This window comes from Arvicola amphibius, chromosome 7 (assembly GCF_903992535.2).
Source record: "Arvicola amphibius chromosome 7, mArvAmp1.2, whole genome shotgun sequence".
Taxonomy (NCBI): domain Eukaryota; kingdom Metazoa; phylum Chordata; class Mammalia; order Rodentia; family Cricetidae; genus Arvicola; species Arvicola amphibius.
Window position 1 is genome coordinate 46947173 of NC_052053.1, and position 23375 is coordinate 46970547.

Below are 23375 nucleotides of genomic sequence, written 5' to 3' on the forward strand. Positions count from 1 at the left end.
CTGGGCAACATAGCAAGACCTTATCTCAGAGTAAAGCAAAACAGTCTTCTAGCCAAGCTCACAGGCAGGCAAGGGAGCAGCAACAGCAGCCAGGAGAGTGGGAGGCAGCAGAGATCCCAGAGAGAGCCAGGGAAGGACTCGGGCATGTTGGGAGAACTGCAGCAAGTACATGTCACAGAAGATGAGTCTGAGTGGCATGTGGTCCAGAATGTGCAGGACAGTGTTATTTCCTGTGAATTGGGAGGGGTGTGTGTGTGTGTGTGTGTATCATAAAGGCAGTGGGGCCAGGCAATGTGGATCACAGTGAGCTTCCCATATTTTGAATAATACAAAATTTATACTCATGGCTGCAGACTTGTCATTTGTCATACAGTTTCATTTGACTGTGCTGTCATTCCTGCCCCCAGACTTATATTTAAAAGGCCAAAATAAACCATTGTCATGTTTTCCTAAAGGAATAGGATGGAAGAAGACTCAAGCAGATTTAAAATTCACACTGCAGCTTTTTACAAGAAAAAGAAACGGTCTTCTGTGTCTGAGGAAAGACCCCAAATAAGAACGCCTGAGACCCTGGAGAGTGAGCATCCTCTGGTGTCCAAGCCAGGGAAGAAGAGGAGGAAGGAGTCCCAGACTCCAGCCCCTGAGACCCTGGAAAATGAGCATCCTCCGGTGTCCAAGCCAGGGAAGAAGAGGAGGAAGGAGTCCCAGACTCCAGCCCCTGAGACCCTGGACAGTGAGCATCCTCCAGTGTCCAAGCCAGGGAAGAAGAGGAAGGAGTCCCAGATACTAGTCCCTGAGAGCTTGGAGACTGAGCATCCTCGGGTGTCCAAGCCAGGGAAGAAGAGGAAGGAGTTCCAGACACCAGTCCCTGAGAGCTTGGAGACTGAGCATCTTCGGGTGTCCAAGCCGAGGAAGAGGAGGAAGGAGTCCCAGACACCAGCCCCTGAGACCCTGGAGAGTGAACATCCTCGGGTGTTCAAGCTGAGGAAGAGGAAGGAGTCCCAGACTCCAGCTCCTGAGAACTTGGAGACGGAGCATCCTCGGGTGTCCAAGCTGAGGAAGAGGAGGAAGGAGTCCCAGACACCAGCCCCTGAGACCCTGGAGAGTGAACATCCTCGGGTGTCCAAGCTGGGTAAAAGGAAGGAGTCCCAGACTCCAGCCCCTGAGAGCTTAGAGAGTAAGCATCTTCGGGTGTCCAAGCTGGGGAAGAGGAAGGAGTCCCAGACACCAGCCCCTGAGAACCTGGAGAGTGAGCGTCCTCACATAGCCAAGAGGAAGAAGGGGAGGGAGTTCCAACAACTTACTTCTTCCCTTCTGAAAAATTCAGAAACCTACCATAAAGCCAAAAAGACCATTTCTACCCATAAAAAAAAGAGAAGTAGTGTTTGGGAGGTGGATGTGGAAACAGGGATCATCCTTGTAAATAAAGAAAACATAGAGAACCTCCTGGAGAGTTCTAGAAAAGATGTGGATATTGTTTATGTAGATGTGAGCAAGGGACAAAAGTCAGCAGAAGCAGACCAAGCAGAGGAGCTGTCTGTTGCTGAGTCCCAGAAACATGACTGTCAAGAACTGCACACTGATGTTAGGAGCAATAAGAATCCAAAGCATCCGAAGAAAGTTGCAACCGGGGATGCTGTACGGGAAAGCCAGCATGAGAACATCATCTTGCCCCACTCAGAATCCTTGTCTTCTGTGAATCTAGAAGGCAAAAGCACAGAACTAGCAGTGTCTTGTAAAAAGAAGTCTAAGAAAAATGTGTTCACGAACCAGGAATTGGGGGTCATGCCTGAGAGCATTGGTAGCACACACCTTGGAGGAGAGGCTGGGACTGGAGAAGGAGGTAAGAGGATCAAAGGATCCCACAGTATCAGGAAAAAGTCTAAGAAAAGGAAGTGTGCATCTATTCCTATTGCCACCTCTGGTGACAATGTCTCGCTGCTTGACGACAATGCTGAGAATGCCCTCGTGGATTCATTGGAAGGCAGCAATGCTTTGAGGGAAGAGGATGTGGACCACAGACCAAGGGAGGCAGGAACCCAGGCTTGTTCCAGCGAGAAGCATGCAGAAGAGATGCAGGGGTAAGCTGGGAATGGGACGTGGCTTCTGTGAGCCTAGGAAATGAAAGAAATCATAATGTGCACATATAATTGAGCCATCTCAGCAGAGAGCTGAATCTCTTCATGTATAAAAGAATGTAGTTAAATTAGATGTTCACAGAGCTCTCTTTTACCTACTGCTATAAGATTGAGTCATTTTAAGACTTCCCAGCCACACAGCTTGTCTGGGAGTGTGTATAGTTGTAAGGGTTACATATATTATACTGAGGATTGTGCAAAACTAGCATTACTTATCTAATGCTATGCGAGTATACTGTTTATTGAGCTGGTGGAAGGAGGCTTTCCCACTCTTAGATCCTAGACTGGGACAGATCCTCTCTTCTCAATTTCACTCCGTAACTTTTTGTGTTTGCTTCAGCATTAAGTAAAATGGAGTCTGACTTAGAATAGTTCACACAAGTGTTAATGGAGTGCTGTTAAATGTCACATGGACGGCAGTGATAACAGGTGTGGGTCTACTGGGGACGTTGTTAGAACACTGGTTGTGAGGCAGGAATATGCTGGCTTTCCTTGAGCCACAGGTCATAGGAAAACACTAACTTGCTAATAGGTGGGCAAGATGGTTTAGTTTTCAGTCCGACAGACTCACTGATGCCTGAACATACTAAGAGCAGACAGATTCTGACATCTGGTAAAGAACTGGCTAAAGTAGTTGCGGTGGATACATTAAAAACTAAGAAAGAGCCGGGCCGTAGTGGCGCACGCCTTTAATCCCAGCACTTGGGAGGCAGATGCAGGCGGATCTCTGTGAATTCAAGGCCAGCTTGGTCTACAGGACAGGCTCCAAAGCTACAGAGAAACCCTGTCTCGAAAATAAAAAATAAGTAAATAAATAAAAACTAAGGAAGAAATGAGGCCTCTAGCCTGTGCTGCAGGAACCACGGGTGAGACATAGCACATAAATTTCTGCCCGCATGTACCCATCTACTGTCGTCAGGCTGCATAGCATTTGGAAGTTAGGGACTGAATGGCTCCGAGGTGCAGTCCAACTTCACTACTCTGACTGAGAGCCATTCAGGAAGAGCCAGAAAGGTGTTACTGAAGAGATGACTGTTGGTTACCCGGTCTCCCCCTTAGGTTAGAATCCACCCCTGAAGAAGAAAGCAATTTGGAATCAGTCAGCAATTCTGCAACAAGATATGTATCTGAAGATGGGAGAGACTCTGACAACTCGGATGTGGATTTGGGCTCTGCAGTGAAGCAGCTCCAAGAGTTCATTCCTGATATACAGGAAAGGGCAGCCACCACAATCAGACGCATGTATCGGGATGACCTGGGGCGATTCAAGGAATTTAAGGCACAAGGTAAGCTTTTCAACATCCAGAGCAGGCAACAGCTGCTTTCGTGAGTGACTTGGATTGATGGGCCCAGGGGAAGCATTCTTTTTTTTTTTTTTTTTTTTGGTTTTTTGAGACAGGGTTTCTTTGTAGCTTTAGAGGCTGTCCTGGGACTAGTTCTTGTAGACCAGGCTGGCCTCGAACTCACAGAGATCCACCTACCTCTGCCTCCCGAGTGCTGGGATTAAAGGCGTGCGCCACCACCGCTCGGCTTGAAGCATTCTTTAAGAAGATCTAAGAAGCTGCTACAGAGTGAGTTCCAGGACAGCCAGGGCTGTTATACAGAGAAACTGTATCTTGGGTGGGAGGTGGGGACTATAGATCTGAGATTATGTGCCACAACTGAGCATTAGTTACTGAATAGTTGCTTACTGGGGAATGTTAAAAGTCATCTTTTAGAGCCGGGCGGTGGTGGCGCACGCCTTTAATCCCAGCACTCGGGAGGCAGAGGCAGACGGATCTCTGTGAGTTCGAGACCAGCCTGGTCTACAAGAGCTAGTTCCAGGACAGGCTCTAAAAAGCTGCAGAGAAACCCTGTCTCGAAAAACAAAAAAAAAAAAACAAAACAAAAAAAAAAAAAGTCATCTTTTAGAATGTTTGTTCATTGTATGTATTTATCATGCATGATCATGTGTGGCATAAGGACTCTTACATAAGTATGCACTATACATTGAGTGAGGGGCTTCTGACTTTGGGAGCCAAGGAGGTTGAAGAGAGTAGAAACAAACAGGTTAATCACACACCCTGCAAGAGCCTCATGTGGACACAGTTTAAAGAGCAGTGTCTTCTGGCCCCCTGTAAACGGAGGCTTTACTGCCCTCCCTGGTCCTGCAGCCTTTCTTAAAATAATCACTGCAAGGCTTATTACTAGCTAGCTCGTACACTTAAATTAACCCATTTCTGTTAATCTGTATATTGCCACGTGGCCCATGGCTTACCAGTGGTGTTCTGGCATCTTGCTCCTTGGGCGGATGCTGGTATCTCCCTGACTCTACCCTTCTCCCTTATCTCTGCTTGGATTTCCCACCTGGCTCTATTCTGCCTGGCTATTGGCCAAATCAGCTTCTTTATTAAGCAGTGGTAATAAAATATAGTCACAGCCTACAGAGGCTGTATTTTGCTGTATTCTGAGTTGAATCATGAGGTAAAGCAGGCTGAGCTCAGACTCTCAATCCTCCTGCCTCAGCTTCCCAAGTGCTAGATTTACCAGGTGTGAATCACCATGCCTGGCTCTACATCTAAATTACTGAGTTATTTTTTTAATTTTGTTACATGAATGTATGTATGTATAATAAACCGAACCAGGGCTGAAGCTATGGCTCAGTTGGTAGAATGTTTGCAAAGCATGCACCCAACACTAGGTTTGATTCCCAGCACCCACATAAATTGAGTGTGCTGGTGCTTGTCTGTAATCCCAACTCTCAGAAGGTGAAGGCAGGAGAATCAGAAGTTCAAGCCCATTCGTAGCTACGTAGGGAGTTTGAGGCTTGACTGAGCTACATGAGACCCTGTCACAATAAAACAAAACATCTAAAGCCAGACAAGTAAACTGAGTCTCCAGCTCTGCAAAAAGAAAGAACAATGCACTAGTCATACAACTGATCCTTAATGATTGAACAAGGATCAGGAGTTCTTTCTCTGTAAACTGTATTACGTTTTGTCAATCCTGACCCTGGTTTGCACATAGAAAAAGCTTGTGTTTGTTCAGCAGGCTTTTTGTTAGCCCCTGTGAACACCACTTTCAGGGAGCTCAGTGACATGGGGTGGGAGAAGGCTTCTTCTAGATTCTTCTTCAATACTGACTGGATTTATTATCAATGTCTGTTGCTTTTAATGTAACTGTTTTAAAGAGATTGAGGAAACAAGTAAGTCACTGTGGAAGAGAATGTCCGAGAAGACCTGGGGAGACGAACTATAGCTTAGACTAGAATTGAGGATGGAGAGCCACTCAGTGCCAAAGATCCCAGTGGGCTCGACTGCTCCTGGCAGGCTGGACCTGCTGGACCTGGTATTCTGAGCTTGGTAGGTTTCCTTTTGGGCTCAGGAGTTGCTTGGTCAATAAAGTGCTTGTTGCACAAACATGAGGACCTGAGTTCAGCTCTCAGAATCCATGTAGAAGAGCTGACCATGGTAGCATGTGCTTGTAACCCTAACACAGGGAGGCAGAGACAGAAAGGTCTTTGGGGCTTGCTGGTCTTCCAGCCTGGCCTACTTGGTCAACAGGAGATCCTGTCACTAAAAAAAAGATGGATTTGAGGATCAACAGCTGCACGTACCAGACCACAGAAAAGAAATGAGTGTGGTAAGTTTGCTTTTATTCATTATTGACAATACATACTTTCTCTCCTCCCTCCTCAACCCTAGGTGTTGCTATTAGATTTGGCAAATTTTCTGCTAAAGAAAATAAACAAATAGAGAAAAACGTGCAAGAATTCCTGTCCCTGACTGGAATTGAGAGTGCGGACAAGCTGCTGTACACAGACAGATATCCAGAGGAGAAGTCTCTGATCACCAATTTAAAACGGAAGCATGCATTCAGGCTGCACATTGGTAAGTGGAGAAGCGGACTCAAGGGCCTCAGCCCCCTGTGCTGAGGAATACTTACTCTGAGTCCCATGGGTTCGTATCTCAAGAGGAGTGCACCTGTGGATTTTGTGGAAAAGTAAAATGATCTTCTATCTTTGTCTACTTGGCAGTAATTATGACTTTAGTTTCTTGTCCTGTTTATCATTCCTTCTCCATGCACCATGGTCTTCTAATGGCAGCGCTTTGAGCTGGACCCCTGTTGGTGGGTTCTGCTGAGAAAGTTAGGTCAGTGATCCCTCTGAGAACGGCTCCAGAAGTTTATGGACAGCTCAGATTGGACACAGGATTGTTAAAAACAAAGAAGACACAAAGTTGGGAGGGTAGAGAAGAGGATATTTGTTTGTTTAATTTTTTTTCATCTTTTTAAGACAGGGTTTCTCTGTGTAGCCCTAGCTGCCCTGGAACCCTCTCTGTAGACCAGGCTGGCCTTGAACTCAGAGATCCACTTGCCTCTGCCTCCCAAGTGCTGGGATCAAAGGCGTGCACCACCATGTCCAGCAAAAAATACATTAGAGAAAAAAAAGATGCATAAGTGACATCAGGTCGCTTGTGAAGGAACCTTTTTTGAGTGTGGAGATGGTAATTCCACAGGTGTTTTCTGGACTGCACAGGGAAGTGGGATGGTGGCCCCTGGAGAATTGGAAATGGGGAAGGCTTTGCTGGGGAGAGGCCTGTTCCTCTCCTGTGCTCCCCTACAATCTTGGTGAAATGGCAATCCAGTGAGGGTCTTGAGTGGGTCCTCGAACCCAGTATGTACCACGCTCAAGGCAGTGTTGACTGTCCATGTATTCATCTGCTCTAACAGTGCGGGCGTGTGAAGAGCCAGCCTCTGCACTCTGTTGCACATGAGTTAATCTGTTACAGAAAGCTCCACTGGGTTACTTTGGTGTCTGTGACCATGTATGTCTCACATCGGCCACCTCTGCCTCTCTGACTCTGTCTCCTGACTGTAGGGAAAGGTATCGCTCGGCCCTGGAAGCTTGTGTACTACCGTGCAAAGAAGATCTTTGATGTGAATAATTACAAAGGCAGGTAAGAGTCTCATAGCTTGGTCCTGATGTCAAGTAACAAAGTATCCACAGCCTTGGTGAGAAGTGGAGATCACAAAGATCTCTGCATTGTAATTTAGCTGGGTATTGGTTAGGTATATGCCTTTAAGATTCATTTCCACCAGACGGTGGTGGGACACGCCTTTAATCCCAGCACTTGAGAGGCAGAGGCAGACAGATTTGTAAGCTCGAGGCCAGTCTAGTCTACAGAGAGAGTTCCAGGCAGCCAGGATTGTTCCACAAGAAACCCTATCTCAAACCGTCCCCCCAAAAAAAAGAAAAAGAAAAAAAGAAAACAAATCATTTGCATTCCTACTTCCTTAATAAGAAAACAAATCATTTGCATTCCTACTTCCTTAATAAGCCATCAGGAATCTTCTGTTCTCAGTGTCCACTTTTCTGTGTTCCTGGCTGCAGCCCTGGGCGTCTCCTGCCTCTCACTGGCTCCTCTTTGCTCTGCTCTCTTGCACAGTCATCTCCAGTGCTGGAGCTTCTCTCACTGGAATTCCCTTCCGCTGTGGCACATCCAGTTGGTTCTGGAAATGTTTAAGGTGCAGTTCTGTGGTACATGCAGGATGCCTGATGTGGTCAAACTCCTCCTTCCCAAAGACAGGCCCCAGCTTTCATTTGTGTCCAACATTATAAATTAACATTGGCAGGGGCTGGAGAGATGGCTCAGAGGTTAAGAGCATTGCCTGCTCTTCCAAGGGTCCTGAATTCGATTCCCAGCAACCACATGGTGGCTCACAACCATCTCTAATGGGGTCTGGTGCCCTCTTCTGGCGTGCAGGCATACACACAGACAGAATATTGTATACATAATAAAGAAAGAAAGAGAGAAAAGAAAGAAGAAAGAAAGAAAGAAAAATTAACATTGGCAGTACATTCTCGTTTTTGTTTCTTCCGTGTGCCTGCTTTTTAAGTGAGTGAGGAGTCTGAACTGAGGCCTTCATTCTGACTGGGTGAGCACCATACCTACTGACTCAGCCCTGTTACCCTCTCTCCCACTCCCATTGCCCACTGTATCCTTATTCTCTCATCCACAATTTTTTTAATCTAAAAAATGTATTTTGTATGTATGTGTGCACCACACACATGCAGGAGCCTGCAGATGTCAGAGGAGGTGTCAGACCGCCGAGAGCTGGGGTTTCAGACTGGTGTGAGCCACCATGTGTATGCTGGGATCTCTGCAAAGAGCAGGAAGTGTAGCCAGGTGTGATGCTGCACACTTTTAATCCCAACACTTGGGAAGCAAAGGCAGGAACAGGAGGATCTCTGAGTTCGAGGCCCATCCTAGTCTACGTAGCAAGAGCCAGGATAGCCAGGGCTACAACAAAAGAGTAGTAAATGCTCTTAACCACTGAGCCACCTGTCCAGCCACCTCCCACCATTCTTAATAGTGAAAAGGAATGTGTCTATAGAATGTTTGTAGAATTTTATAGAATGTTTTCTATTGTCCCTGTTTGTGAGTGCATTTTCTGCAGACACTGGAACACTATTATGCTAAAGAAGTTCCATGTCAGAGGTTGTCCCTGTCTTCCAGACCTTTGACTAGCCATGGTATTGACATAACCCACCCCCACATTGGGTTAAGATTTAGAAATCTGCCAGGCATGGTGGCACATGCTTTTAATCCCAGCACTCTGGAGGCAAAGGCAAGTGGATCTCTATGAGTTTGAGACCAGCCTGGTCTACAATGTGAGTTCCTGGACAGCTAGGCTGATTATACAAAGAAACTCTCTCAAAAACAAAAAAAAAAAAAATTTAGAAATCTAAGGTTATGAAAATTGCTAATATGGCTTAACTATTTATGGTGTTTAATCTCAAAATTTATAAAATGTATAATGTACTACTTAGATATTTAATAGGATTAATGCAGGCATACACATATTTATGTTAAGCCCAGAGAGAACAATCTGACAAGGTCCCTTCCTCGTGGGCCTTGCCTCCCAGCTGTGCCAACTCCTGTATGACTACCAGACACATGGAGTTAACCCTTATTGCCATGTATGGTGAGAGTGGGTTTAGAATGGAGGTCATGAATGCCCTCCAATACTAACTAGAAGTGTTGTGCCACGCACTGGGGTGGAACCCAGGCCTTGTGCTTGCCAGAGATGGCTGAATCAGGGAGTCATGTGCCTAGATCAGAGGAAGCTTCTTCTCATGTTAATCTTGCTAATACTAAGTGAAGTCATGTCCTCCTTGTGGGGGCGTGAAGCATGGCCGAGGGCCTTACATGATGCTTTGGTTGTAGTGTGATCCAGGGGTCCATAGATGCCAAAGGCAGGCCTAGAACAGTGCAGCGCTCCTTGCAGAGTACCATGCAGATGGCCATCCGGTGGTGGAGAGAGCCGTGTCCAAGCCAGCACAGAGCCTGTGGGGTAAGAACAGGCTCAGATGGTTTGCTCTGGCCTCTGGCTCTGGCCAGCTGTGACTGAGAGCATGACCACCACTGAAATGCTGAGACAGGCAGGGAGGGGCTCCAGCCATTGGTAGGAGGGACATGGCTTCCTGTCAGTGCTGCCTTCTGCTTTTCCAAAGTAATGCCATGAGGTACCCTTTCTAGTCTTGGACTTCATTAAACATCTATTTTCCTTCTCTCAGGTACAATGAAGAAGATACTAAGAAGCTAAAGGCATACCATTCCCTCCATGGAAACGACTGGAAAAAGATCGGGGCAATGGTAGCCCGAAGCAGCCTCTCTGTTGCCCTGAAGTACTCTCAGATTGGTGGTCGTAAGTGGCCTGTCTCACTGTGAAATAAGCTAGTGACTGAGCCAGTGTGCAGAGGTCTCTGTGGACCCACTCTTAGTACCTGCTCTCTCTGTTAATTCATTTGGCTTCTTTGTGTGCTGTCAGTGAAACTAGCTTTATTTACTGAGCCTACTGACCATGCCTCAGTTCCATATCTTGTAGCATGAATCCTTTTTCATAAGCTGGTCCTCCAGAAGCTGGCCAGGAGGGAGCCTCAGAAAGGGAGGTGTGCAGTCTCTTTGCCCCAGAGTGTTAGACTTAAACCAGGCAGAGTGGTGCACCACTTTAATCCCAGTACTTGAGAGACAGAGGCAGGCTGATATTTGAGTTTGAGGCCAGCCTGGTCCACATAGTGAGTTGAGGACAGCCAGGGCTACACGGAGAGACCCTGTCTCAAAAGCCAAAAAGCAAGAATAACTATTTTTAATTATTTTAGGTTGGTTTGATTGAGCTGTTGCCTACTGTTTTCTGGAAAGGGCCTGATTTATCATCTCCTATTTATCTATCTTTTTGATTTATTTAGTGGCATGTGGGAGGGGGGGGGTTCGAGACAGGTTTGTCTCTGTAACAGCTCTGGCTGTCCTAGAACTCACTCTGTAGGCCAGACTGGCCTCAAACTGAGATCCACCTGCTTCTCTTTCCTGAGTGCTGGGATTAAAGGTGTGCACCACCATCACCTGGCATCATCTCCTTTTAAATGTGCTTAGAAAGCAAATAGATGAACAACTACAAGGTCATCCTTTTATGCCTACAGATATAAACCACGGTGCTTGGAGTAAGACCGAAACCCAGAGACTAATCAAGGCTGTGGAGGATGTGATCCTAAAGAAAATGTCTCCCCAGGAGTTAAGAGAACTGGATTCTAGACTCCAGGAAGACCCTGAAGGTCGCCTGTCCATTGTCCGGGAAAAACTGTACAAGGGCATTTCATGGGTGGAAGTGGAAGCCAGAGTGGAGACCAGAAACTGGATGCAGTGCAAAAGTAAGTGGTAAGTGTAAGACTCCTGTGTCTATTTTGATGGGTTTCTCTTGTTTGTCTGGCCTGGGTGAGCCTATAAATAGCTGTGCACAACATACAGTGTAGAGAATGCCTCAGCCCCTGCTGCACCTGCTTCAGTCAGTACCTAACCTTGATTGACAGTGTGCACGTGGGGAGCAGCTTGTGTGCAGGGGTTTATTTCTTCCTCATACAGAACTTAAAGACAGACTTGGTGTCTGTGAATCCAGGAAGCTGAGGCAGGAGGATCTCACATTTGGGGCTAGCCTGAGTAATAGAGTAAGATGGATTGTAACTCTTGACTATCTTTCATGTCTTTAGTAAGGCAGGAAGAACAAAAATTTTTAATTAAAACAGCATTAAGGAAGTACTCTTTATACCCCCATGTTATGCTGAATAACCCCAGAAGTTACATATCTGCAACACTGAAGCAACTGATAGAAATGCATGTCCAGGGAGATCAGAGCCTAGTGGCAGAGTTGCTTGGCCTTGCTTGGTTTGAGGTTAGGTCAGTGGCTGCTGGGGGCTGCCCTGCAGCGCCTTCATAGCCATTCTCTGATTTAGTTCCTGACTATGTTTCCTTCTGGCTGCATGTCCTCTCACTTTCCCGAGCTCTGGAGGGTCGAGCCTGGGTGTCCAGCTACATCCTCACTGCAGCAGGGATTCCTCATGGACTGAACCCACACTATGTCTAAGGCATTTGGTGACCCTCACCTTCCAAATGAGTAAAATCCAGAGGGGTACTTTACATTAAAAGCAGACACCTGCACTGGGCTGTGGTGGCTCATGCGCCTTTTATCCCAGCACTCTGGAGGCAGAAGCAGGCGGATCTCTGTGAATTTAAGGTCTGTAAGAACTTGTTCCAGGGGACTGGAGAGATGGCTCAGTGGTTAAGAGCATTGCCTGCTCTTCCAAAGGTCCCGAGTTCAATTCCTGGCAACCACATGGTGGCTCACAACCATCTGTAAAAGAGGTCTGGTGCCCTCTTCTGGCCTGGAGACATGCACACAGACAGAATATTGTATACAAAATAAATAAATAAATAAATATTAAAAAAAAAAAAAAAGAACTTGTTCCAGGGGAGGAGAGATGGCTCAGTTGTTAAGAGCACTGCCTAATCTTCCAAAGGTCCTGAGTTCAATTCCCAGCAACCAGATGGTGGCTCACAAACCATCTGTAATGAGAGCTAGTGCCCTCTTCTGGAATATAGGAATACATGGATGCCGAACACTGTACAAATAATGAATAAATAAACATTTCATTAAAGGGGAAAAAAAAAAAAAACTGGTTCCAAAACAAGGTCCAAAGCTACAGAGAAACCTGTCTCAGGGAAGAAAAAAAAAGTTGCCTCCTGAATTGTACTGCCCTTTTAATACCTTTCAGTTCTGCTTTGCTTTGGTTTTGTTCTGGATTCAGACCCAGGACCAAATGCATGCTATGTAATCACTCCCAGCCTAGTCTGCATTTAACAAACATCAGTGCTCAGAGAAAGAAACCCTAAAGAACAGATAATGTTGGGAGTATGTAGAGGAAGTGGGACCGTTTCTACACTTTAGTTTTAGGGTGCACAGAAGAATAGGTTCTGGGCCTCAGCTGGAGGGTGATGTTTCAGTGCTGGAAGGGGGAATGATTGGGGGCTGTGCTGCTTCCGAGCCAACAGAAGATGTGCAAGGTGTGTTTAATGTGAACAGAGAAATAGGAGCCTCAACCCCTGGGCAGGTCGTAACTTGAAATGAAATCAAGCAGTGTGTTTAATCTACAGCTAGTGGTTGGGAAGAGCAGTGTGGATTAGCTATGTGTGTGTTATACATGGCAATACAAGCCTGTCATCAGGAGGCTGAAGGCAGGAGTTTTAAAGTTCAAAGCCAACCTGGGCTATAGAGCAAGACACTGTTTCAAAAGCCAGAAGAAAAAGAAGTGAGGGAAAGCATGTACATGGAAGAAGTGCTCTGTCAGGCTGATTGCGATGGATGGTGCCCTTTGTGAGCAATCCTGTGTGTATCCTAACTGCTGGTGCTCCCTGCACACAGTCGGCCCTTTCTTCCAACCGCTAGCTGCAGGCTCCAGGAGTCAGCACATCAGTTCTCCCTAATTTGGCACTGGCTCTTCAGAGGCTATTGATAGGAACAAGAAAGCCACCTGTTGGTCGTTTCTTTGTATATTTATACGTATTTTATATGTTTGGTTGTTTTGCCTGCATATGTGTCTGTGTACCACATGCATACTTGGTACCCCCTGAGGTCAGAAGAAGGCATTAGATATCCTGAAACTAAAGTTAGGGTGAGTTGTGAGCTACCATGTGTTTGCTGGGAATTAAACTCAGGTCCTCTGGAAGAGCAGCCACTGCTCTTAAACTGAGCCATCTCTCCAGCCCCTATAGCCACCTATTTATAAACAACCCCAAAGAGCATTTGCAGCTGAGTGGTGGTGGCTCGCGCCTTTAATCCCAGCATTCTGGCGGTAGAGGCAGGTGAATCTCTGTGATTTTGAGGCTAGTTTTGTAAGTTGTCCAGGATGGACAACCAGGGCTACATAGAGAAACCCTATCTCAAACAAAACAAAACTATATATATATATATATATATATATATTATATATATATATATAAAATATATATATATATAATATATATATATTATACTTCAGCACCTGTAAATAGACTTATTACTTTATGGGACTGAGGAAATGAGATGGCCCAGTGGGTAAGTCATTAGAACCTGAGCTCAGGTATCCAGCACCCCGTAAAAGTCAGGTGTCTATAACCCCAGCACAGGGGGTGGGATGAGGCTGAAGACAGACAGATGGAGCTCATTGGTGGCCTTTGCTCTGGTCATTAAGTTCCAGGTTCAGTAGCAACCCTGTGTCAAACAGTAAGGTGGAAAGCAGTAGAGGAGCATAGCCAATGTTAACCTCTGGCCTCCACGTGCTCAAAATTTCCCAAAGCAAAGAAATCAAACCCCTTTGCCATTAATCAAGCCATACTTGGGTCCTAGATTACCTGCCATCTGATGGATACTGCTTAAAGGTTCCATATTATAGGCTTGAGTCTTTATGAAGAGAGTCATCTACTCTACGGGAAGAATAACAGTCGAAGGGTAATGTTGGCTCTGTTACTAAGAGGCATAGTCCACCCACACCAGCCCCACAGCCTTGTCTGTTTACAGTGCACTCTCCACGGTCCCTCCTGGTGCCCAGGCCTACAGCACAGATGCCGTCTTCTCAGTCCCCTGCTGCGAAAGCAGTTTGGAATGTTCTGATTAATCCATGATTAATTGGGTCTAAAAATCTTATTTCCACTAATATGATATCATAAAGTACAGTCAGTGAATCGGCAAAGGAACTGAAGAGAAAACATGAAGGTGATGAGAGGTTGAAATCCAGCTCTGCTGGGTGGAACTTACACTTAACGTGGACTCCATTGTGCTGCAGTGAAGCCAGCATGCTGCTGCATTGCGAAAATAATACTCATAAGTATACTGTGCCTCAATTGAAGTGTTCCACTTTATAGAACTAATAATGGTTTCTCATCGGCCTTTATGTGTAAAACCAAAAATTGTCATTTATCAATTTGAAAAAAAATTTCCTTACCCAGATTTCATACCACAAGCTAGACCTCTCCTCCCCATAAGCCCCATAAACAGTCATGACCATTCTGTCTGTTTATTTACTCCTGCCCATCGAGTGAGAGCAGTTCATGTGCGGAAGATGTGCTGACTCCCTGCAGGGTACAGCAGGCAGGGAAGAAACGACCCACAGAGAGACAAGGACAAAACTTGACTCAGCCCGATTTTCTTGTAACTGGCACTGGCCCAGGACTTCAAGAGTCTGTCTGGCCCAGATCGTTTTACTTGAGCCATATTTGAGCACAGCACAATTTTTGGAAAAAAGTATTCAGATAACAATTAACTAGGTCCCAAGTGCACAACAATTTGAGACATGTTTACATTGAGATTCCTTACAAAGTACATCTAGTTTCTTTCACAAGGAAGGGAACTGTTAACTCAGAGAAAGTGCCCAAGATTTAGGGTTGAGGCTGCTTGACTCGGGTAAACATAGTGTCTGGGTGTCCATTTGGCCCGGCCCTAAGGTAACACAGAAGTCACTTAGGCTGTTGGAAAGCACAGGTGACATCTCTCATAGAGTGATTTGGGGGAAAGGTCTTGCTTGGATAAGTAAAACAATTCTGGGAGACACAGGCAGAGCCTGTCTCTTCAGATGACAAAGGACCCCAGGTTGTAAGATGGCATCCAGGAAGAGCAGATGCGCACCTCATTCCACTGAAGGGGTGAGCTGTGTGTTTAACTCTCCTGGCTTCTCCAGCGCTCACCTGTGCACAAGGCCTTACTCTCTACACTAAAAATAAAGGAAATTTGTACTTTTTAAACTAAAAGTATGCTACATTTTTCTTTTTTTAAAAACAGGACAGAGATTCTCACCAAAAGGATGACCCAAGGTGGGTTCGTGTATCGTGGGGTCAATGCTCTGCAGGCCAAAATCACCCTTATTGAAAGGTACTGAAATAGGGGTGGGTGCTGTGTAAACCACTGTTAATCCAGAGCTAGGATGCTGTTGCTTAGACCTACCTTCCACGTGTGTCACAGCTGGTGTGTGGCCTGCCTTCCTGAATCTCTGTTCTGACCAGTTCTGAATAGGGCTGATGAAGAGAAGTTACCTGCTTCCCAGTGTTCTTGGGGACAATGCATGGTGGCCATACTGTGTTGTTAGTTAAAGTCGTTAGTTCAGTCTGCAGAGCAGTCCCTATGGGGGTGCTATTCCTGTCCATTGGGAATTGGTGATGGCAAAGTTAGCCCCGCTACACCGCAGTGACTGTTGGTGCAGCTGTTGCCCGGTTTTGTCCCGAGTTCCGTGTCTGTGCAGGGTCCTTGCCACAGTAGCCCCAAGGAAAGTAGAGGCATGAGCAGCCCTGACACCTGGGAGTCTGGCAGACATAGGCTTATGTTGGAGTGGCAGCAAGAGCAGCAGAGGCCCGTGACTGTGGCCATTCTGTCCAGCTTCTTAGTCCCATGACTGCCATGCTTCCTGTGTTACCCTGGCTTGCTGTGCCCCACCCTTCATTCTGCAGGAGAGACAGGTTAGCCGATCTGAGAAGACATCTCAGGTCAGGCAGGACTGGGGTTCAGGGTCTCACTGCTTGGTAGTCATGACAAAGTGAGTTGGTGGCTGAGTCCCTAAGCTCCATGTACTTGTCTTCAGAATGGGGCTGGTGCCCCCAACCCGTGGTGCGGAGGGTGACTGCATAAGTGGCACACGTACGATACTAACGGTGTCTTGAGCAGTGGACTGGAGTGCAGGGCACTGTTCCTGAGAGGCTGTGTGGAATGGGGAGATCTTCTCAGCTCATCTCCAGAGCTTGCTGTCTTGACTTGGACTGACCTCAGACTGGCTGGACAGTGTACTGGGGACTAGGATAAGATGGAAGCCCTGGACCTTTCCGCTCTTGGTCGTCTGTGAGTCTGTGGAGGTGGATTTGACTTGAAATGTTTATTCTTTCTTACAGGTTATATGAACTAAATGTGAATGATGCTAATGAAATAGATTGGGAAGATCTTGCTAGTGCCATAGGGTAAGACCATTTACTGAACATTAAGCTTATTCAGTCGTAGAATATCTTAAAAATAATTTTTCTTTTCTTTTCTCTTTTGTTTTTGGTTTTTTGTTTTGTTTTTTCTTTTCCAAAACAGGATCTGTGTTACAGCTCTGGCTGTCCTGGAATTCACTCTGTAGACCAGGCTGTCCTTGAATTCAGAGATCCTCCTGCCTCTGCTTCCTGAGTGCTGGGATTAAAAGCATGAGCCACCATGCCCGGCTAAAAAATAACTTTTTTTATTGTTTGTGTATATGTATGGATGTGTATGAGTGTGCATGTGTGTGTACACGTGTATGTGTACGTTTCTGCACATGTGTGTATCTGTGCGTGTACATGAGTGTGTGTGTGCACATGTATGAGTGTGCATGTGTACAGTGCACATATCGCGATCAGAAGACTCATGAGACTCAGTTCTCTCCTTTCACCATGTGGTTGTGGGGACCAGACTCAGATTATTGGGCACTGAGGCAAGCACCAAGAGACGACTTCAGTATATGACTATCACATTTTTGCAGGCCTAAAATTCATGCTGTGTGTGGAATTGTGTTTGAGTGCAGAGAGGTGGGTGGAACAATAGCTCAGTCTATATATAAGTGCTTGCCACTGGGGCACAAGGATCTGAGTCCACATATCAAAGCTGGACATGGTGTTGGCATCTGTAACCCCAGTGCTGGGAGGGTGGATCCCCTGAGCTCCAGACTGTCTCAGCAGATAAAGTGAGCAGTGACAGAGGAAGACCCGTGACTTCACCCTCCAGCCTCCACACACAGCACCTGCTCACACTGGATCATCTCTGGCCTTGGGCTTCACTTTGCTTTGCTTTTGCTATGTTCTGTGGCAGGATCTTGCTGTGTAGCTAGATTGGCCTCAAACTCACCATCTTCCCGCCTTCAGCTTCAAGAACTGGAGAACTTTTTAGGGCTAGCGGTGCCGCATCCAGTGGCTGTTGGAACGGTGTTGCCCGGCTGTCCAGTTTTTGTATTCCCTGGTAGTTCTCACTTGCAGCCACTGAGAGGAGTCAGAGCAGGATTCAGGACAGGAACCTGGGGGCAGGGAGTGATGCAGAGTCCAGGAACACTGATTGCTTCCCATGGCTTTCTCACCCAGAACCATCAGCCCAGAGGTGGCGCCACCCACAGTGGGCAAGGTTTTCCCATATTCAAGAAAATGCTTCAGAGGTTTGCCCGAAGACCAATCTGGTGGAGACATTTCTCGGTTGAGGTTGTCTCTCCCAAAATGTTTCTGGCTCATGTCAAGCTGACATAAGCTAGCCAGCACAGTTTGATGTTGTTTTATTTTTTAATAGAGAACGGGTAGCTTTGTCCAGAGTAAGGGATGCATGAAAAGAAGTGAGCAGCCCCTGCCCACGGGAAGCCAGCATCTGGGTGCCTTCCCAGAGCATTTGTGCAAGAGGCCTGCAGGACCTGGACCATGTCCACCATCAGAGCTCATACTGGCTGTGCACTTTCTCTCTCTACCTGAAGGGTCACCAGGGAATGCCTTTCAAGGAGCCAGTTTTAACTGTATCAGTCCCTTTACGATTGTCCTTCCTTCCCCTCCTTACCATCCACCCATCCATCCCCCTCCCACCTCCTCTCTCTGTGCCTTCACCAGCTCAGGCTGGCCTTGACCTTGATGACCCTCCTTCTTCTACTCTGCTGTTCTTCCATCGCTCTCTGAGTTTGTTTTCAGCTTCTTGAGAATCCTTTTTTAATAAGCTCTTTTTCCTAAGCACTGCTTTATCAACAATGCCTAGTAGTTTTTAACCTTTTATCAGAAGTTTAGACAGACAAAAGAACAAATGGAGCTCTATACACCCACCTCCATCTTCAGAAATGGGCCATATCTGGCCAGCCTCACTAAACTTCTTTGTCCACCTCCTGATTATTGCCTTTTTTTAAGTAAATTTTATCTGGTTTGTGGCCTGGTATCCTTCAGCATTTAAGTAATTCCATTTGGAAATCAGTAATTCTGTTTCTAGAAGTACATTCTATAGAAACAACTCTCAATATGCTTGGGGCTAATTATATGCAGAATAACCCAGTGGTAGTGTGCCCACTGATAGGAGAGGAGCTGAGGGTGCAGCTCAGCTGGGCTAGTGCTGCCTCCCATGTGGCAGGACAGAGCAGTGGCTCTGTCCCCAGTACCACATCAACTCGGGTGTGATGCACACCTATAACACCAGCACTCAGGGTGAAGGCAGGAGGATCGGGAGTCGTCCTTATACCGTGTGTTCCAGGCCTGTGTGGGCTACATGAAACCCTATCACAGAAAGAACTGATGACATTTTCATTGACTTTTTTTCCCCCTACCTTTCCTTTCTAAAGGGATGTCCCTCCACCTTTTGTTCAGGCAAAATTTTATAAGCTGAAAGCTGCCTGTGTTCCTTTTTGGCAGAAAAAGACTTTTCCAGGTCAGTATTACAAATCCTTGTCTGGTTAAGAGTATTGTGTTGTCCGGGTGTGGTGATCCCAGCAATAGGAAAGCAGAGGCAGGGGAATCTCTGTGAGTTAGAGGCCAGCCTCTGCTACACAGCAGGGTTACTAGTCTACATAGGACACCCTGTCTCAAAAAAAAAAAAAGTAGGTTCCAGAGTCTCCTCCCCTTGACTTCGGGCTGAGTCCAGGAGCTCTGATAAGATGGAGGGCAGTTTGCTCTGCTCTGCTACCTCCTAACAGTGCTGTGCCTGGAGCCACATGGCAGGGCCGCTGTCCTGAAGAGTGTTCTAAAGCCCTACAGCAGCTTTCTTAGTGCCCTCAGGTCTTGGTTCCTCACTGGAAAGATGGGTTAGAGGGAGCAGGCTTTGTCTCAGTGAGCACTGACTATGCAGCCATGCACACGCACCTGGGTTACGGTCGCCAGCAAGCACATGGGACGCTAGGCAGTGCACATCTGAAATCCCAGTTCTGGAGACACAGAGGCAAGAAGATCCCCAGAGCTCCCTGGCTGGCCACTCTAGCCAAACCCATAAAATTACAGAGCTCCAAGTTCACACTGAGAGCCCGCCTTAAGACATGAGGTGGAAAGCAATTGAGGAAGCTCTTCACATCAGTCTCTGGCCTCCACATATGTGCACTTGTGTGTTTATCTATATACATGTACTCACAGAGACTTGTACACCTGTGTACACTAGAGAGAGTGCCCTGTGCCAAACAGAAAAATAAGGATAGAATAATGCCTGCCTCATAGGATTTTCTCAAAGACTGCCTAAGAGACTATGTGCCCCAGTTAAGGTGGACTTATATGTGGTAATGAGTGCAGGGCATTGTAAGGGCCTGTGTCCTTTGACCTTAACTAGAGACTTATACAAATAATTCCAAAATGACCTTTTCTACAGAGATCATTGACTACTTATATGAGACCAGTCTGCCTTTGCTGAAGGAAAAGTTAGACAAGAAGAAGGAGAAAAACAGTAGCCAGATCCAGACGCCCTCAGCTCCCAAACAAGACTTCCTGTTCAAAGACATCTTCTATTGCGATGACGACAGCGACGGGGAGGGCTCAGAGGAGCCCAGGTAAGTGCAGTTCTTACCCTATTCCTTTAGTTTGGTTATGTGTATGCCTGTGTGTTGGTCAGCTCTTTGCTGTAGCTGAGCAGCTGAGCTGCTTGCCTCAGAAAGAGAAGCGTTCACTTTGGTTTTCTCTTTAGAGGTTCCAGTCCATGCCCCATTGGTGCTGTTACTCTGGGCCTGTGACAGCAATGCAGTGTGGCTAAACTTGTGAAAGTAAAGTCATTTACCTCACAGCCAGAACACAAAAGAGAACTAGGGGAATCCCACAATCCCTTTCAAGGCTCACCTGATGTCATAAAGAACTCCTAGGAGGAAACACCATCTACCATTGACACTGCCCTAGGGACCTTGTCTTTAATATGTAAGCCTTGGAGATGAGGGGAGAAAGTTCCCAGATCTGACCAGGCAAGAAGATCTTGTCTGTTAAAAATGGTATGACTTGGGCATAGTGGATGTGCGCACCACTAATCCCAACAGTCAGTAGGCAGAGACAGGTGGATCTCTGAGTTTGAGGCAGACCTGGCCTGCAGAGTGAGTTCCAGGACAGCTAGGGCTACCCAGAGAAGCCCTGTCTTGGGGGGTACGGGGAATGGTATGATGAATGGGTGACCATTAAAGCATTGTGACGGACGGATGAGCATTAAAACACATTGGAGAGGGGCTGGAGAGCACTGGATGCTCTTCCAGAGGGCCAGTGTTCTATTACCAACACCCAAATGGCAGCTCACAACTGTCTGTACCTCCTGTTCCAGGGGATCCAACACCCTTACACAGACATGCACACAGTCAAAAGACCAATGTATATTAAAAAAAATAAATTGTTAAAAAAAAACACTGAGGAGAAGACTTGGCCAATGAAGTGCTTACTCACAAGTTCACAAGTATGAGATCCTGTGTTGGATCCCCAGCTCTCAGGTTGAAAAGCTGAATCAGGCATGGTGGCATGTGCCAGTCACCACCTACGCATGGGCTGTGGGAACAGGAAGATCTTGAGGGCTAGCTGGCCAGCTTAGTCTAATCAGCAAGTCACGGGGCCCAGTAAAAGAGCATACCTGAAGAAATGAGGTGGACAGCACAGCTCCTAAGGAACACCGAGACTGCCCTCTACCCTCCACATGCACATACATGTGCACCCAGCACCCGTGCACACCTGCCTATCTTTAAAAGTATTAGTATTCACCTTAAAGTCTGCCTGTATTGGGGGCACAGAGGTCCTGTGCTCACAGACAAGCACCAGGAGAACCAAGAATATTAATCACGCAGGGATGTCTTCTCCATGAAGGAGATAAAATCAGATACCCACATCCCATCCAGAAAGCCAAGAGTGGATTCTATTAACGACCTGGTGACCTTTTTGCTATCTGTGGAGACAGACTTCACCCATCTTTTGCTATAGGTGCAGGCCTCACCCTAATTCCCCAGGATGATTATCCCAGACTCTTCCCTCCCTAGACTCTTACCCATCCTTAGGGGAGATGTCACATGTACTATATGTCCCTTGTGACCTGTATATTTGTCAGAGACACACTAGATTCTAGGCCTTTTAGCTATAGAACCCACCCTTATGGTCACACGTACTATATAAAAGAATCTCTTTGTAGTTGCATGTGCACCTGGAATTGGACTAATTGGACTGACTGCCTGGAAACCTTTTCCCAAATTGTACTGTGTTTTAAATATACTGATAATGAACCACCTGGCTTTAGACTCCCTGAAGTCTGATCCAGGTTGATGAAGTCAGTCTGCACCAGGTTTCACTTCCCTGTGTGGCACCTGCAGGGACCCCTTCATGTGTGACTGTGAGAAGCGTGAGCTGATTGAATACCTCTGGACCATTATATTGACATGGTTATACCGCGGGCCCCATTGAACCAAAGCAACTGGCCCTGCAGTTGTTGGAGAAAAATGAGAAAGCTGCCCTTTCCTGACGGTGCCACTCTGCTCTTTTCCAGTGCCCCAGGTCTGCAGTGACTGGCCCTCCTCCTCCTCAGACTGCTCTCTGTTCCCTTGGACCTCTTCCTGCGCATCTCCTCTTCTGGGTGGACTGCTGGTGGCCATATCTGCTGGCACACTTGCGTTCCTTGTGGAAGCTCAGCTGTTAGTCTTAAGAATTTGTCCAGCTGATGCACAGCTCCCGTCGGAGTCTCAGTGCAGGGTGAAAGGAGGCTCCTCTGTCAGGAAAGCGAAACCACCATGGGTGTTCCAGAGAGAGAACTTTCTACCGGGGTTTAGGTAACAAAAGGTGTTCTACGAGATCACACTGCACAGGCAAAGGGAGTCACAAGATTGAGGCCAGCCTGGGCAACATAATGAGACCTTGTCTCAAGCATACACACACACAGAGATTGTTCAGTGGGATGCTGGAGCCAACAGGAGGCGTGCATTGCCCAGAGAGCAGCAGCACTGCAGAGAAGCTGTGTAGTCCTGCAGACCACCCCAATTTTCCCATGTTCCAAACAGCTGCTCCCATACCCCAGGCTGTCTACTGCTGCTGGCCTATGTCCCTCCATCAGCACATGCCTCTGCAGAGACGTGTCAATGTGTAACCTTAGCAGAAATCTGCTCCAAGGTAGTCTGGGACACCAAGTGTTCAGGCTTGTATCTCATCTGTGCTGGGGAGCACAGAGAAAGGAAAGTGTGGCAGATTGTACCATATGCTCCGTTCCCATTGGTGCCCCTCGCAATCTCCTGACCCCCACAGCTCTCAGATGTCATTTTTGTGGCACCATTAGAAGGTGGGCTAGAGCAGCCACAGGGGAAGGAAGCACAGTAATGGGGTGCTTGGGCTTGCCGCTGTACCCCAGCACTTTTCATAGACATGCAAATAACATTGAGTTGTCTGGTGCATACGCATGTATCCAGCACTCGGGTGGGGGGCAGGAGGATTGGGAGTTCAAGGTGTTCCTTGCCAAATAGGTTCTAGGCCAGCCTGGGCTACAGAAGACCCTGTCTCGAACAAATATTGAGTAAATGTCTTAGTACATGCTTCTCTACATAGCCTTCTCTGTCCCTCAGACATTCTAGTCTCAGTGTGACAGGACTAACTTATTTCTACAGAAATGATAGTAGTATTAATGTATAAAACAATGTTATGTTTGTAATAGAGAAAAAAGAAAAATATTAAATATTCTTTAATAAGAAGTATGTTAAGTTATGCTATGTGTCTAGAATGGAATATTATATGGTAAATTAAAGTGATAACAATAGATTTGATTGACATGAAAGTATATTTTTGTGAAATATTTCAAAGGAATATATATTTTCTCAATTTTGTAAAACTTAAAAATAAAATTGGTTGTTTATACAGTTGTATGTGGAATGACTTGAAGACAGTGGCACATTGCACAGTTCACAGTGCAAAGCCCAGCAACTTAGAGCACTCTGAAGGCCTCAGGGAACTCCCAAAACTAGCT

General features: G+C 46.5%; 1 protein-coding gene across 4 annotated transcripts; it reads left to right on the top strand.

Moving 5' to 3' along the window:
• Nucleotides 1-431: 431 nt before the first annotated feature.
• On the top strand, nt 432-23264 carry Ttf1 (transcription termination factor 1). 4 transcript variants are annotated; one of them, XM_038337086.2, is made up of 11 exons: nt 432-2081; nt 3198-3424; nt 5822-6007; nt 6997-7075; nt 9697-9827; nt 10600-10834; nt 15264-15353; nt 16361-16426; nt 18778-18863; nt 19788-19965; nt 21915-23264. In XM_038337086.2, the coding sequence occupies exons 1-11, from the start codon at nt 463-465 to the stop codon at nt 21931-21933; spliced, it is 2916 nt and encodes a 971-aa protein (XP_038193014.1). In that variant the 5' UTR covers nt 432-462; the 3' UTR covers nt 21934-23264. The 4 variants fall into 4 exon arrangements, 3 of the variants coding, with proteins under 3 accessions (XP_038193014.1, XP_038193015.1, XP_038193016.1); XR_005286220.1 differs by lacking the exons at nt 19788-19965; nt 21915-23264 and having other exon boundaries at nt 10600-10827; nt 18778-18850; XM_038337087.1 differs by lacking the exons at nt 18778-18863; nt 21915-23264 and having other exon boundaries at nt 19788-19922.
• Nucleotides 23265-23375: the final 111 nt, after the last annotated feature.